Source organism: Centruroides vittatus, unplaced genomic scaffold (assembly GCF_030686945.1).
Source record: "Centruroides vittatus isolate TY-2023 unplaced genomic scaffold, ASM3068694v2 contig_370, whole genome shotgun sequence".
NCBI lineage: Eukaryota > Metazoa > Arthropoda > Arachnida > Scorpiones > Buthidae > Centruroides > Centruroides vittatus.
Window position 1 is genome coordinate 373,994 of NW_027122193.1, and position 15,158 is coordinate 389,151.

At 33.1% G+C, this 15,158-nt stretch overlaps 1 protein-coding gene and 1 long non-coding RNA gene across 2 annotated transcripts; one reads left to right on the forward strand and one right to left on the reverse strand.

The window, feature by feature from the left end:
- Positions 1–2,650: 2,650 nt before the first annotated feature.
- Positions 2,651–4,130, reverse strand: LOC136975344 (uncharacterized). Its single transcript, XM_067270399.1, has 2 exons — positions 3,953–4,130; positions 2,651–3,863 (listed from the first exon to the last, which is right to left on the reverse strand). Exons 1-2 carry the CDS (start codon positions 4,117–4,119, stop codon positions 2,822–2,824), a joined length of 1,209 nt encoding a protein of 402 aa, XP_067126500.1. The 5' UTR covers positions 4,120–4,130; the 3' UTR covers positions 2,651–2,821.
- A 5,263-nt stretch (positions 4,131–9,393) lies between these two features.
- Positions 9,394–10,093, forward strand: LOC136975278 (uncharacterized). The gene is made up of 3 exons (XR_010880773.1): positions 9,394–9,548; positions 9,616–9,702; positions 9,929–10,093. It is a non-coding gene; the product is annotated as an uncharacterized lncRNA (long non-coding RNA).
- The last annotated feature ends 5,065 nt before the right edge of the window (positions 10,094–15,158 follow it).

The following is a 15,158-nucleotide window of genomic DNA, read 5'->3' on the forward strand; positions in this document are numbered from 1 at the left end:
ACCTCTGTGTAAGAAACCGTAATATTTTCTTTGATCCCCCTCCCCTTCCCTATCTTACGTAATATTTAGACAATTTTATAAAATGATTGTAACAAAAAAATTTTTGTATGAATCCCTAAAAACTTTAGGTCCAAAATATATAATTATTAATTAGTTAATATATACTATTATTTATAAAAGACTTTATGTGAACAAATTTAAAAATAAAAAAATGTAATGAATTCGAATGAACAATTTATTTTAAGAAAATTTATTTTTTAATTATTAACAATCTTTTTATTATTATCATCATTATTCAACGTCATAATATTCATTTTTATATTAATTTTAATTTTCATAAAAGGACACAAAAAACTTTGACAGATCGACTAGCTAGCGCATGTGTAAACAGAAACGTCATATAAAAAAAAACAAAAGAGAATAGAGAGAAACCACATCCGTTACCATATTGATTACATCTTGGCTAAGGTCAAGAAAATAAACTACATGATAATAAAATGTGCTAGGTGCACACCTGGGGACTAAATCATAAAGCTTGTAAAACTATATATAATGGGGCAATACAACCAATGCTACTTTATGCAGCTCTAGCTGGGATTATGTAACTAGTAAAAATTCAGTAGCAAGTAAATTAAATTACTTTTCAAAGACAATTTGCCATCAGAATTTCAAAGTGCTACAGAACTGTTTCTACTAATGCCTCTCTGATACTAGCAAAGCTCCTTTCTTTGCCACTATCTGTCGTAGAAAGGTTCTAAACTACTACATCAGATCTACAAACATCAAAGCTCAACAATGGTCTCTACTCCTATCTACGGCTGTTCATATGCTATCACATTGCAATTACCCTACTATCTCTGATCATCACCCTGTAAACAAGGTTATCCCCAGGGTACATTTGGTGACATCTGCTTCCTCCATGGATAACCGTGCAGACATTAATATCTACCCAGATGGGTCCAAAAGCCCCATGTCTGCTCAAGTATCTGTATCTTCCTCCAAACTGACATATTTTGCCCGAAATATGTTAGAAGGTACAGATACCCCCACATATCAAGCTAAAGAAGATGCTCTCTACCAAGCTGTTCAATGGGTCACTTCACTACCAAACAAAACTCTGTCTATCAATATTTACAGTAATTCTGTCAGTGATTCTATTAAATCCCAATTGAAATAGCAATAAAATCACATATATCCAGCACCACATTAAAAATTTTGTAAATAAGATAACTTTTATATTTGTTTCTGGTCATAGTGGCATACTAGGAAATGAAAAAGCCGACTTTGAGGCTATGTCAGCTGAAAAGAACACTGACTTAGACTACACTAATATCCCTCTCTCACGTACTAGCCTTAAAACTTATAAAAGTGGAATCAAGAATGGTTAAGCGGTAAAACTGGTAGAATAACAAGAGTTTATTTTCCTAGTGTTGAATGCAGGTTCTCATCACCATTTAAAGTTTGCTACTGCTCAACTTCTTATTGAGCATGGTAATTTTAGAAGCTACCTGGCGATGTATAACCGAGCAGAAACTGCCTCTTGCGTTTGCTTTACAGAAAACCTACACACCGTCGACCATATGATCTATCATTGTCCAATTTACGATGAAGATAGACTTATTCTGAAATTAGAAATCTTTACGCTTGGTCTCAGGTGTCCATGTCCACTCGACATTCTTGTTCAGAAGCCACTGTTTGATGCTTTTTACAATTACGTTCAAAATATATGGAAGAAAAGACTATTTATAATTTCTAATTTCTAGTTTTACATTTTAGTTTTCATTAAAAGCCGAATACTAATTTTATGTTTACTTTGTATCATGTATTTTGGTTTACATATTCTTAGTGTTGTACGCCCATAGGAGTGATTCACTTATTCTAATAAAAAGAGAGAGAGAGAGAGAGAGAAACCACCACACGGCCTTTCTCCCATGATAAAAATTGTGTAGAGCGTGAGTCTGCTATCGTTATTACTCTATCACGTCACACAAGATGGCGTTAGTACAACGAGCATTCTTAATAGAAACCGCCAAATTAACGCCAAATTCAAAATTCCACCAATCAACGAGATTAAAAAATAAAAATATTACGTAAGACGAGATTTATTACCTCCCTATCCCTAAGTAAGAAATCGTAAGAAATCTTTGACCCCCACCCACCCCAAAATACCTTACGTAATTTATGAACGACCCCTTATGCCTGAAGCTTCAAACTATGATTCAGCCTCTGATCAGCATTCGCACGAGGTAGCGGGGCTAATCTGGACTCGAAAACATGTTTTATTCAACACACGACGAAGTTTCACAGGACAACTGTTACCCTCGAGTACTTTTGAAACGTTTACATGTCTCATTCGAAATTTCGAATTACGCAATATGAAAAATACATGAGTATATTCTGTACAGTACGAGTAATACATTAATACATACGAAATACATAAGTCGTATGTACAGGACAACGTTATGTATTTCGATCGTAACGATGTATTTTGATGTTTTCTTAATGAGGCTAGGTCTGGAAGATGGTAGTATATTTTAACATCAATTACCTAATTATTGTTCAGAATTTTAATGCTACTCACTAGTATATTTTTCTTTAGGTTTGTATTGTAGAATCTATACGTTTATTTTTAATTTTAGTTTTGTAATCGGAAATTTAATTCCAGTGAAACCAATAGAAAAGAAATTCATTTATATCGTCACATTTATCTTAAATATAAGAGGAGGTTTCGAAAGTAGTGAATCAATTCAATTAAAAACTCAGTTAATGAAACGATTGACATTATTCTTGCTCAAGTCATTTTTAATTATTTTTGTGCCCTCTAAAAATAAAGATCGACCTCGAAATGAAAACTAGGACTTTCCTCGTCATCATCATCTTTAGCAGTTGGACTTTTGTGTTCTTGGAGGAAATAATAATTATCGGGTTTAATTTGTAACCGGTTCTCTGGAATTAAATCTTGGCGGTCGATTTTGGCGTTGAGTCGACTCACCGAATTTCTTCTCAGGAATATTGCAGAATTCAACACCCCTTCTCCTTCTCTGTCGCATTCCACATACTTTGTAAATTCCCTGTTACCGCCGACTACCTTTACGTCTACGTAGGTCTTTATACGTTTTTCTTTAGAGTGAATTATGGGGAGATGAATTCTGTAAATAAAACAGTTTTCCTTTACAGAAATCTCGCAATTAAACTCCATTTGCGCATTCACTTCAAGATACTCGCTAAATCTCCTTTGAACTCGATGGTTATAATGAAACAAAGTGTAATAGAAGCGATAATCTCTCACGTATTCGTCTGTGCAGAGGTTGGCTGGGATTTTAGACTTGTCTTTGAATTTACTCGAGAAATAATTTCTGATTGCTTCGATTTCTTCGTCGGTTAAGACCTTTTCCTTTGCAACGTTGAAAATGTTACGTTCAAAGCATTCTTTTTCCATGGAGAGGAATCGAATTTTAGACAAGAATGGTTCGATAACTGTTCTTAAATTGGTGTGTGGAGTAACTTTGTTGTTAGCCCAGTTGTACACGATGCGAAACAAATTGGATTCGTTTAACTTCTCGTATATCGGACGAGAGAGAAGAGTGTTTATTGTGATCTCGCTGCATTGTAAATACTCATTTCTTCGAAATATTTCACTTCCTTTACAGTCGAACCATTTCCAACACTCGTACATTATACCAAAGGCATTCACTTTCCAGGCGAATTCGTAAATAATAAAAATGTTACTAAAGTTAATGTTTGATAAAAGATTTGTATAGCAAATAGATATAAAGTCCACAGCGCCATAATGTTTTCCAAATCGATACAGATTCATTGCTTCTTGGATTGTTCCTATGTAAGTATATTTTGATTCCTTAAACCTATAAAAAAATATCAGTAAAACCTTCCGAATTTATCATAATTTTAGCAATGGAAAGCTTAGAAATAAATTATTTTCAAAGACACTTACTGAATAACTCGTTGCATGAATTCGGTGGAATAAGGAAAGAAGACTTTCAAAGTTCCTGTTTGAGGATAAGAATTTATGAATTCTCTGAACAGACGGCTGAATTTACGAAAATCGTGCAAATTAAGATCGATTTGGCCATTAAAACATTGTATATTAATCGATGCCATTGCTGGAACGAGACAATAATTGTCACTGTTATAATTTGACAAGAAATAATGAAATTTGCAAATTATTAAGTGCAGAGTATTGTTTGGTCAGGACGATGTATGCATTGTTAGCATATACTTTCGTGCAACTGTAAAATAATTTATATACGTCTATCTTCGAAACGTTTTTGTTTACAATTTTTAATGCCGAACAACATTAGTTTACAAGATTTCCTAGAAATTTAATTTTTCATACTTAATTTAAAAAATTTCAAAGAAATAAAACGTATGGAGAAAAATACACATTTGTCTTTTTTTTTTTATGTTTTGCTTAAAAGTGCTAAAGGTCAAACTACATGTACCAGTAGGTGCTCGATGAACTCTACACCATGACAAAAAATCAGCTGCTAAAGTTAAAAACCACCGTGCGACGGATTAATTAGCGAGGTTGAGGCCGAAGTTTTCAACCCGGAAACGTGTACGTCGGTCGTTCAGCGCCGCTTTCCTGTAAGCCTAGAAGTTTGACAATGGCATTTGGAATGTCGAGCATGATTCCACTGACGTTCCAAACGCCATTGTCAAACTTCTAGACTTACTGGAAAGCGGCGCTGACTGTCCGAAGTACACGTTTTTGCGTTGAAAGCGGCGTTTCGGCCTCAACCTCGCTATTATGGTTAGAAGCCACCGCAAGTTCTGGATGTTAACTAATAACGAAGTGATGATAAAAAAATAAAACTTTTTTTTCGTTATGATTTATTTAACTTATACAAGTAGGTAACAAAATTATTTTCCACATACAGAAATTTAACTTGGTTACTTTTCAACAACATTCAACCATCCATGACAATCTATTGTAATGCTCGATATGTCAACAATTCAAACAATTAATTTCCTAAAAATAATTACTTTGTTGAAAACTTTTATAAATAAATCAGTCTTTTTTGTGAGAATCGAGAATGTTGCAAAGTTATTTATTTTTACAAGAGCTATTACCGTGACATTTCCAGTTGCATTTTATTTTCTTTGAGAGACATTTGCATTTTTTATCAATACAGTATCTTTTACAGTGAGACATTATAAACCTTTGCTTACTTCCAGATGTTAACGTGATGCTGAGCGAAGTGTTAATGAAGTTGAGGATAAGTCCCGAATGTTAATAAAGTTAAGTATCTACATACGATTATGGAACACCGGGGATGTAAACCACACTTTCGGGAACCTTTTACCGGTGTTGGACGCAAAACGAAAAATCTTCGTTAACGTTTTCGAACTTGGTAGTTCTTCTTAAGACGGTAAAAAACGAGGAACGTAGATCGAATAATGAAACGAGTTATTTTTATACCGAAATCGAATGCCTCACGATGCAGCTGGTCAGACATGCGCATACGGTGCGAGTAGATGGCGATTAAAGGTCCGTGTCGATGAGGGTCTGCCAAGCGGTGGACAAATTGAGTTCCTCTTTATAGTTAATGGACGAGGTGGTGCGGCTGTGTTTCTAAATGGAGATAGCCTTCAACCACCTCAGGTGTTCAGCGTGAGGCGATGTGATGATAAGCCTGGCTTGGTTGAGGGCCGCTTCGATGTCCGGATCAATGGCGTAAGTTGAGAGTGCCGTAGAATTTGTCCCATGGAGAATATCCGCATTGTGCTCTCGTAATCTGATCCCCGATGATCTTTTGGTTGAGCCGATGTAAACAAGGTTTCTGTCACACCTGTGATCCTTAAGAGGAATGGAGTAAACGCCCGGAAGTCTGTTGGAGTCGGGTGGATCCTTCCCGTTACGGAGTATGTCCAAGATGGTGGGACGTCTTCTGTATGCGATCTTAATACGGCGCTTGCGGTTAATCCTCTTATATAACGTCGCCACGTACGGATTATATGTGACAGGGATCCGTGTCTCATCCTCAGGTTGATTGCCGAGACGTGAGCGGATGTCGGAGATACGTGCTGTGCGACGGTGACGGTTAACTAATCTATTAATAAGCTTGTGGTACCCGTGGATGGTCGCTACGTGTCTGATATGCTCCAATTCGGTGGCCAGTGCTGCTGGAGTGAACGAATGCGAAAACGCCCTCTTAATTAACGTGTTGAAAGCGGCGGACTTGTATTGGAAAGGGTCACATGACCCAACAGGGATGTAAAGAGAGGGCGTACCAGGTTTACGGTAGACCGAAGTTTGTATAGACGGTCCTTCAATGCTGATGTTTAGATCCAAGAATTGGACCCCTGTGTTGTTAGCTTGTTCCAATTCTACGGTCAAGCTATAAGGGTTGTCATTAACGGCATCCACAAATGCCGACACATTAGGAACATTTCTCAATAATATGATTATGTCGTCAATATATCTTTTGTATAAGATGATGTCATGAAGATAGTGCGGCAGGACCTTTTGCTCCAATTGTCTGATGACCATCTTGCACAAGTCTCCCGCTACCGGGCTCCCTATAGGGACTCCTCTTTTTTGTGTGTAAACAGCTCCATTGAACATGAAAAAACGAGTTATAGCACAGCATATGGGCCATCTCCAGCACTTGTTTGTGCAAAGTGCGGTCTCCAACAATACCAAGGAGGAGGTCCCTGAGAACGCAAAACGCTGGGGGAAGCTCCAGTGATGGGTATAAAGATTTAAAATGATAAAATGTTCTATGCCTCGGCACTTTGAACCTAACTGTGTAGAAACAGTTAGGTTCAAAGTGCCGAGGCATAGAACACTACTGTTGCTCAGTTTCCATTTGTCACGGAGTATCGCTTTCGACCATCGATCGATGTATTGCTTCTCTTTAATAAACCCGTTAACAAAATATCCATCGTGTAATCTTTTTACGTACTGTACAAAAAATGATGCCATATCACGTTTACCGCGATTTGTAAAACTGTAGTAAATCCCAAATTAAACCTAGTTCGGTACATAAATAAAGAAAATTATCAACATAGGATAATAACGGACTTCTGAAGGAAGTTTAATGTTACTCCCGAAAAATATCTTTTTCCACGCAACAACTACACAATTCTCTGGAATAATTATTGAGGAAATTTAAAGAATTGCACTTTGCCTTTAAAGTACAAAATATCAGTAACGAAGCCACCAATCGACAGATGCTCCTCCAATAAAATTAAATAACTGCTTTAACACAGCCGATATATAAGAATAAACTCTAATATATCCCCAATTAATGCCAAAATCAGTCGATTTAAACGCATTACAGAATTATTTATGTTTACTTTAATTTTCGATGGTAATATCGGGAGTGACCTGACAACTATACGATGCAAATTCCTTTGGCTTTTGTCAACAAGCACAAGCCTCATTCTCAATTTATTTTTGTGCTTTTTCGTTATCATCTTAAGATTCTGGGCGAATCCTGACTAAAATTTATGGGCATGCTGAAACTTATAATAAGAATAATAGGTTTATCTCTAGCACTAAACAATAGGCAAAAACCTTATTTGATGTGAATAAAAAAGTATGGACTATTATAAAGCCCATTATATCTACACATGAAATACAATTGAAAAGTATTAAAATTTTATTGGCCCTTGACACAGGAGGATCAGGGCTTAAGCTCTATTTGTCCCTATGTAAATCCGCCCCTATAGACAATACATATAGGCTAATTGAGTACCGCAAGCTTTCGATACAATCTGGCCGTGTTAAAATTGTCTTCGAATAACGTCTTGCGCACGCAGTTGTTTGCCGCGGCAAACCTCCGTACTAGCATGCGATCCACTTCCCGCAAGCATGGCACCAACTTAAAACGGCTAGCAGCTACCTGCCAATGTAAAAGTGAACAGAGATGATACGAGAGTTTACGTTAGAATAAATTATTATTGGCATATTTGTTCTCATATAAAAAGTATATTGACAATCAAAACTTTCTATTAAGCATGCGGCGCATGTTAAAAGAATTGGCCCCTGAACAAAATACTAATTGATGCTTACGAAAATCTGATCTGATTATAGCGTTATATAACGAATATCACAGACATTTCGTAATTTATATTCGAAATTAAAATGCTTTTGTAATCGATAAGCTTTTAAAATAGTTAATAAACTATTTGAGAGCGATCTCATTTTCTTGTACTCAGATAATGACACGTTCAATACATTTCTACAAGATACTGGTATTCGTCTAAGGTAAACAAATACACCATTCAATTAATAAAGTAAACTCATTACATAGAGTTGCCATAAGATAAAAGATTGATCGTGCTTCAGAATATTTAATTTCGCACGTCTTCAAAAGACCTCTATTGGTTGATTAGAATAGCATAAAAATTAAACTAGCGTCGTTATATATTCCAACATTTCGAGTAAATTTCTGTTTACCAGTACATTAAGTTCCGCAGAAACACCCGCAAAATGGATTCAAATATCCAGAAAAAAATTTGCATGTGCTGTTTCCTCGCACCCTGTTGGACCACGTCTCTGGTTTACGGCTGGAATCCATTCCGAATTTGTTCTTGTATGCGGCGAATTTACAAACTTAAATATCCGAACTTAACCAACTTTTACGTTCGATGCCTTCAGTATCTATTCTGGCAATTCACTGTTCTTTTAATGTGGCAATCGTTACCACGTTTAGGCGAATACGCATTGTGTCTTGGATTGTTTGACGTATTTCAAGACGATGGTAAAATAATAAACATTTCTCTTGTTGTATTATTCCTTACTTATTCGATCACTCTGACCTTTAGCAGCCACAACAAGATCGATCTGATTACGAAACTACGAAACGAGTGTTTCTATGAAAAAATGATCGTCCAGAATAATGATCTAATAAGAAACTGTTCCCTCTCTGTTTCGATCATCGTCATATTATTAACGATCGTTTTTCAATATGTCAACTTGAATGTTTATTTTCCGGCTTTTGAAAAAAAGCAACAGTTTCAATTTGAAACTTCAATATGCACTGTTGTATATGGATTTGTAACGACTTTAATTATAGGAGGCATAGCACATGGTTTACTGTTGACTGGTTTAGTCTTACATGTCTCTTACAGAGAGTTTGAAGAACTTTGTTCGGAGTTCTGCGTAATAAGAAGCAGTGACAGAAATCTAAGAAAAGAATTGCAAGATTTGATGAACCGTCACCAAGAATTGTGGAATTTTATAAATCAGTTGAACACAAAATTCGGTCTGATTTTCGATCTTATTTATTTCGGAATAATTTGGGGAACGAGCTTTTCGTATTACGCTTACTTGTATATTCATATGCCTGAGATGGTAAAAATTTGGATTTTCATGCTGATGATTGTTCTTTCCTTTATCTGCATTATATCGGGTTGTTTTCTATGCTGTATTGCTTTCATGGTATTTATTATTATTGTTATTATTTTGAAACATTTTAAATATTTTAATTGTATTTGTTTTAATATTTTAGATGCAAAACGGATTTCGAGACATTCGGCAATTTGCAAATTGCCATTTGGATTTGCCACAAAAACTAAAAGTTATTTTGATTTTATTGTTGTTATAAATTTTATTTGTTTAATACATTTAACATAAATTTTTTATAGGTGTTGGATTTCATGAAAAGATTCGGAAAAGTTTCTTTGTGTCTGTCCATTGGCTTCTGCTACGTCGATAAGAGGATCCCTCTGAAGGTAGTTTTACAGATTCTGTTTTTTAAATATTATATGTAAAATTTCGGCGGTTCTGAAATTATGCGTGATATTAATGCACAGTTTAAAAATAACGTCATAAGAGAAACGGTAGTTTGTAGAAAATACGTTTTTATTTAAAATTGTGTGTAGATTATAGTTACGCTCTTTACCTGTTAATTATATCTAGGTCCATATGAATAAGAATTTTATATAATTTTACTGGTAGATGGCTTCAACTCTACACTCCGTATTCTCGGGATTATTAAAGTTGAAGAATACAGGTAATTATCATAGAAGATGTCGGCAGACGTACACTAACTTCTCCGGTTGAAGAGAGAACAATCGAACTTCATTCACGCGTATCACAACGGGAATCACGTATATATTACAGATTAGCGATTATCACAGTTTAATTAAATTGATTCTGTTATTTGTTACAGATATTTTGAAATCAATTGTTGTTTTGTATCGTTTTTCGTATTCACTATAAATTCAAGTTTACTTAGTAGATATATTTAAATTAAGGAACGTTGTCGTATCTTCTATCGTATCTTAAATATTTGGAATTTGTGATTACACTTCATGTAAAATTTAATCAGAAGTGTAAATAGTACAGTTATTGATAGTCAGTAGTATAAAGTGAATACAGTCAAACCTGTTTTTATGCGGTGGATAGGGACCGCATAAAAGAAGTCTCACATAGAAAATAACTCGTTTTAAAATCATAGTCTTAGTGTCTAAGGAAATTACCTTCCTTTTCGCTTTGTTTTTGCCCTTATTCATTTTCAGGGATTATGTCTAAACATAAAATAAAAATCTTAAAATTTTATATCTAAATAGAAAAAATAATACAGTACTGTACATTTACCTTCAATGTACACTTTGAAATGAATTTTATTTTAATGGTCCAGGTATGTGAAAGCACTTTGAAGGTTTAATTAACGTAATTAAAACAGACGTAGTTATTGACAACAGATGTCAGCACTTGACTGCATCGTCTTGTCTATCAATGATTTTACATATTTTTCTCCAGGTGGTGTTTTGTTAACTTAAAAAATAAATTATTTCATTTTTCGCATATTCATACAATAATATTGCTATGATAAGTTAATTTATGCTATAATAAGTTTATTTAGCTATAATAAGTCAACGTGAGACATGACAAAACGAATTAGACTAGTCGCCAACTATACCGCACGAATAAAAAATTGCACAAAAAAACCACACAAATGAAAAATCGCATTAAAAAATCGCACAAAAAAACACCGCATAAAAACAGGTTTGACTATATTGATTATTTAAAGTATTTTAAGCAAAAGAAAAGTCCAAGATCATAATTAAACATGAAATAGCACAAATTATTATTAACACATATTAAAATACAAGCGAGGTTGAGGCCGAAGTTTTCAACGCGGACACGTGTACATCAGTCGTTCAGCGCCGCTTTCCTGTAAGCCTAAAAGTTTGACACTAGCGTTTGAAACGCTGAGCATGATTCTACTGACGTTCCAAACGCCATCAACAACATTCAACCATCCATGAAAATCTATTGTGGTGCTCGATATGTCAACATCTTCAAACAATTAATTTACTAAAAATAATTACTTTGTCGGAAAAACTTTTATAAATAGATCAATCTTTTTTGTGAGAATCGAGAATGTTGCACAGTTATTTATTTTTACAAGAGCTATTACCGTGACATTTCCAGTTGCATTTTATTTTCTTTGAGAGACATTTGCTTTTTTTATCAACACAGTATCTTTTACAGTGAGACATTATAAACCTTTGCTTACTTCCAGATGTTAACGTGATACTGAGCGAAGTGTTAATGAAGTTGATAATAAGTCCTTAATGTTAATAAAGTTACTCTCAAAAATCGTAAGTTCATTACGAGCATAAAGTCGATCGAGAAAATCTTCTTTGTTTCCTAACTGATACAGACCTAATGGATTAATGCTCGTAACAACAGCTAAAACATTCCTGAAAGCTTCACGTCCCCTATTAACCTCTTAACAGTGGAACAGTCGGACTCGGCTCTACCAGTTAGTTGTGGAGATAAACCGTGGGAATTTTTTTAAGAATTTTCCCACGCGTTTTTCTCGTTTCCGTTTAGGAAAAAAAATTTTTAAACAGTTACGTCTTGTAAAGAAAAAATCGTTCTTTATTGTCACATAATTTTTTTATATATGAATTTTTTTCGCGGTAATTTTTTGCTAAAAATTTTTTTTTCAAATTTATATTAAATTCTTTTTTGATTTTCCATCCGATACGATTTTTTCAAAACTTTTGAATTTATTTTCAATTTTATAAAATTTTTTAAAGTTTTAGGCATTTAAGTAATGACGATTTTTTCCAACCTGCGAATCAAATTCAAGAAAATGTAATTGACAGTTAACGAATTTCATCCACAACAATAGAAGACGTAAAAGTTGTTATGACTACAACTGGCGGCCTTTCCCCCCAGACTGAAATGTGGGTGAAGGTCGTCTCGTGTTCTACTTTCTGTAGAAGTGACGTAATCATTGTAAATAAAAGAAAATTTCAGTATATCTTTTATTTAAAATTTTAAAATTCGTTGTTCAAATTTACACCGAAATATTAAAGCGGATTAAAATATTAGCATTTTGTAAATAAACTTACTTCACATATAATAAATTTAAATGAATTAATCTATAAGAAACAACAAAACAATAAAGAAATGTAGAAATATTTTTATATTCATTTTCACATTTATAACATATGTTATCGTCATTGATCGATATTTAATTTTAAAAACAATTTTCATCATTGGCATGCATCAGAAAAAAAAATGCACAACTTCCCTAAAACACACTTCATTGAGAAGGTCCGCTTCACTCTGAAAAAGCCGACAGTTTTATGTCAGAAATCCAATGTGTGACCTACTTTCTCTAACATAGTAAAACAAAGTAAGTTGCAGTACAACAATACACATAAACATAAATAAATTAGTAGCCCAATAATACATACTTTCATGTAAATCCATATGTTATATCCAAAAGTCAGTTTTCCCAAATTGTTGAAAAATAAATTATTTTCAACTTTTCTTTTTGTAAAGTAGCATATTCTGAAAAACAAGTTCTATATTCAGAGTAAAATTTCCACCTTTTATCCGATAAAAACAACGCAAAATGTACGAATCCACGTAATAAAAAATTATCGCAGTGAACTTCGAAAAAACCAGAAACACAGATACACCAGACTGCACTGTACAAAATTTTCCCACGAACTGATTCATATTTTAATGCACCTGTGAATAATTTCATCACATGACGAAAAGTTTTTGAATAAAAGCTAAAAGTTTTTAAAAATTCTTTCATAAAATCCGATGAATTTAATTAATACACAATAACTAAATCTGTTTAATAAAGATTAATAATTTTCCATTATAATTATGCAAATTAGATATAAAAAAGATCATCGCGCAAATTCTCCCGCGAACCATGGATGACTCTTACGTCATCTGGATTGAAGTTTCCTGCAAAATACTGAAAATTTTTATATAATTATTTTACTAATCCAGTCAAATTTAAATAATATAAAATGTCTAGATCTGTTTAATAAAAATTAGTAATGTACTATCACTAATATGCAAATTAGATATGACAAAGATCGCTGCGGGAAAACTCCCGCCAAAATAAAAATAGCTTTCGGTCACGTGATCACCAAGAAATACGAAGAAATATGTCAAAAAGTTTAATGTTTGTGTACAAATTAATAAATTTTAACTAATGTCCTCGTTTAAAATTTAATGTTTCTGTAAAAATTAGTAAACTGTAACAAATTTCATCAAAGACAACAGAATAATTTTCAGCTTATAAAAACTTTACAATAAATGATTATTTCTTCGAAAGAAGTCGATATGCACGAATAAATAATAAATATGTAATAATGCTTTTATCCATTTTAAGTGGATATTGTAAAAATTAAGCTATTTAATTTGTTTGGCTTTTATAATTTAGTTTCCGAATATTTTACTGTGAAATTCCATTCAGTAAACAGAAACAAAGACAAGCTATTAATTATAAACAGGACAATAGAATAATTTTTACGTGAATTGAGTGTAAATACAGAAAAAAACGAATTATATCAAAGATAAGACGAATAAGCTGACATCCCTCGAACAGAGCTCATATACTCATTGTCATTTTCAGCCTGGTTCCCACTTCGACTGTTTTATCTTGGGAAAAAGTTAATTTTTCAAAATAAAAGTACTTTGTTCTTAGTGAAGAAAGATAAAAGTATCGAAATATAATATTCAGAATTAAAAATATTGATGTATGTCCATATTAGAAATGTATATTTTTTTCCGATATTAGAAATAATATCACGAGAAAAACATTAGATATATGAAATACGGCCATAAACAATTTCTTTCTGTCAAATAAATTAAGGATTAAACAGGTTTATTTAGAAAAATTCAATCGCGAATAACTGACTTTAAATATACAGAGGATACAGTATGCTTGTTATGTGATAGTATCTGCGTTTACAAATTAACAGAATTTTCCATTTTTTTTTTACACATTATTATGCTATAATCTAGGAAACTATGTTTAATAATAAGACATACTACAGAAAGGGTAAGAAAGGAACGTCAGTCATTGTAACTAATGTATTATTGAAAGTTTCATTCATATAGATAATTAATTTTATCAAGATACATTTCTCCAAAAGAAAATTATCGATATTTATCGTAAATATAAGTAAATTTTATTATAATTTAGATAAAAACTCATTTTTTCCCCACGCATGGCTTCTTTCCCCTCCCTCTTACTCCTATACTTGGAACATTCCATTTCATAATTTGATGTAATAATAACGTTTAAAATGATTCTAAATAAAATATTGACACTTAAAGTAGGTTAATATAGGCCTATATTGTCACGAGTCTCAGGTGTATTCATAAAAATGTAATAATCTATACAATAATACTTTCTCACATGCTCCATGTGTTAAAGTTTGCAGCTGTAATTGAAGGTAATATATAAAGAAACAAAATGTTTATATTATCAATAGTTATAAAAGATATCTTATTTTCACGTAGAAAAACAAAATAAGACAGAAGAAACAGACAATCACACGATATCTCTATCCAGGACATTCTATAATTGATTTCAAATTTCTAATGTCGACATACATGAATATTTTTGTGTGTGTGAATATTATATTTCGATACTTTTATGTTTCTTCACTAAGAACATCTTAAAACATTAACTTTTTACCAACAAAAAACAGTCGAAGTAGAAACAGGCTGAAAATAACAACGAATTATAAGCTCTGTTCTGGGGATGTAAGCTTGTTTCTCCCATCTTTGATATAATTCGATTTTTTTCTGTATTTACACTCAACTTACGTATAAATTATTGTATTGTGCTGTTTATACTTAATAACCTAACTTTGTTTCTGTTTACTAAATTGAATTTCACAGTAAAATA

Bases quoted from the DNA above. Each gene is read 5' to 3' on its own strand.
- LOC136975344 (XM_067270399.1), bottom strand. From the start codon at position 4,119: ATGGCATCGATTAATATACAATGTTTTAATGGCCAAATCGATCTTAAT. The intron at 3,864-3,952 runs GTAAGTGTCTTT...ATTTTTTTATAG, and splicing joins TTCATGCAACGAGTTATTCA to GTTTAAGGAATCAAAATATA.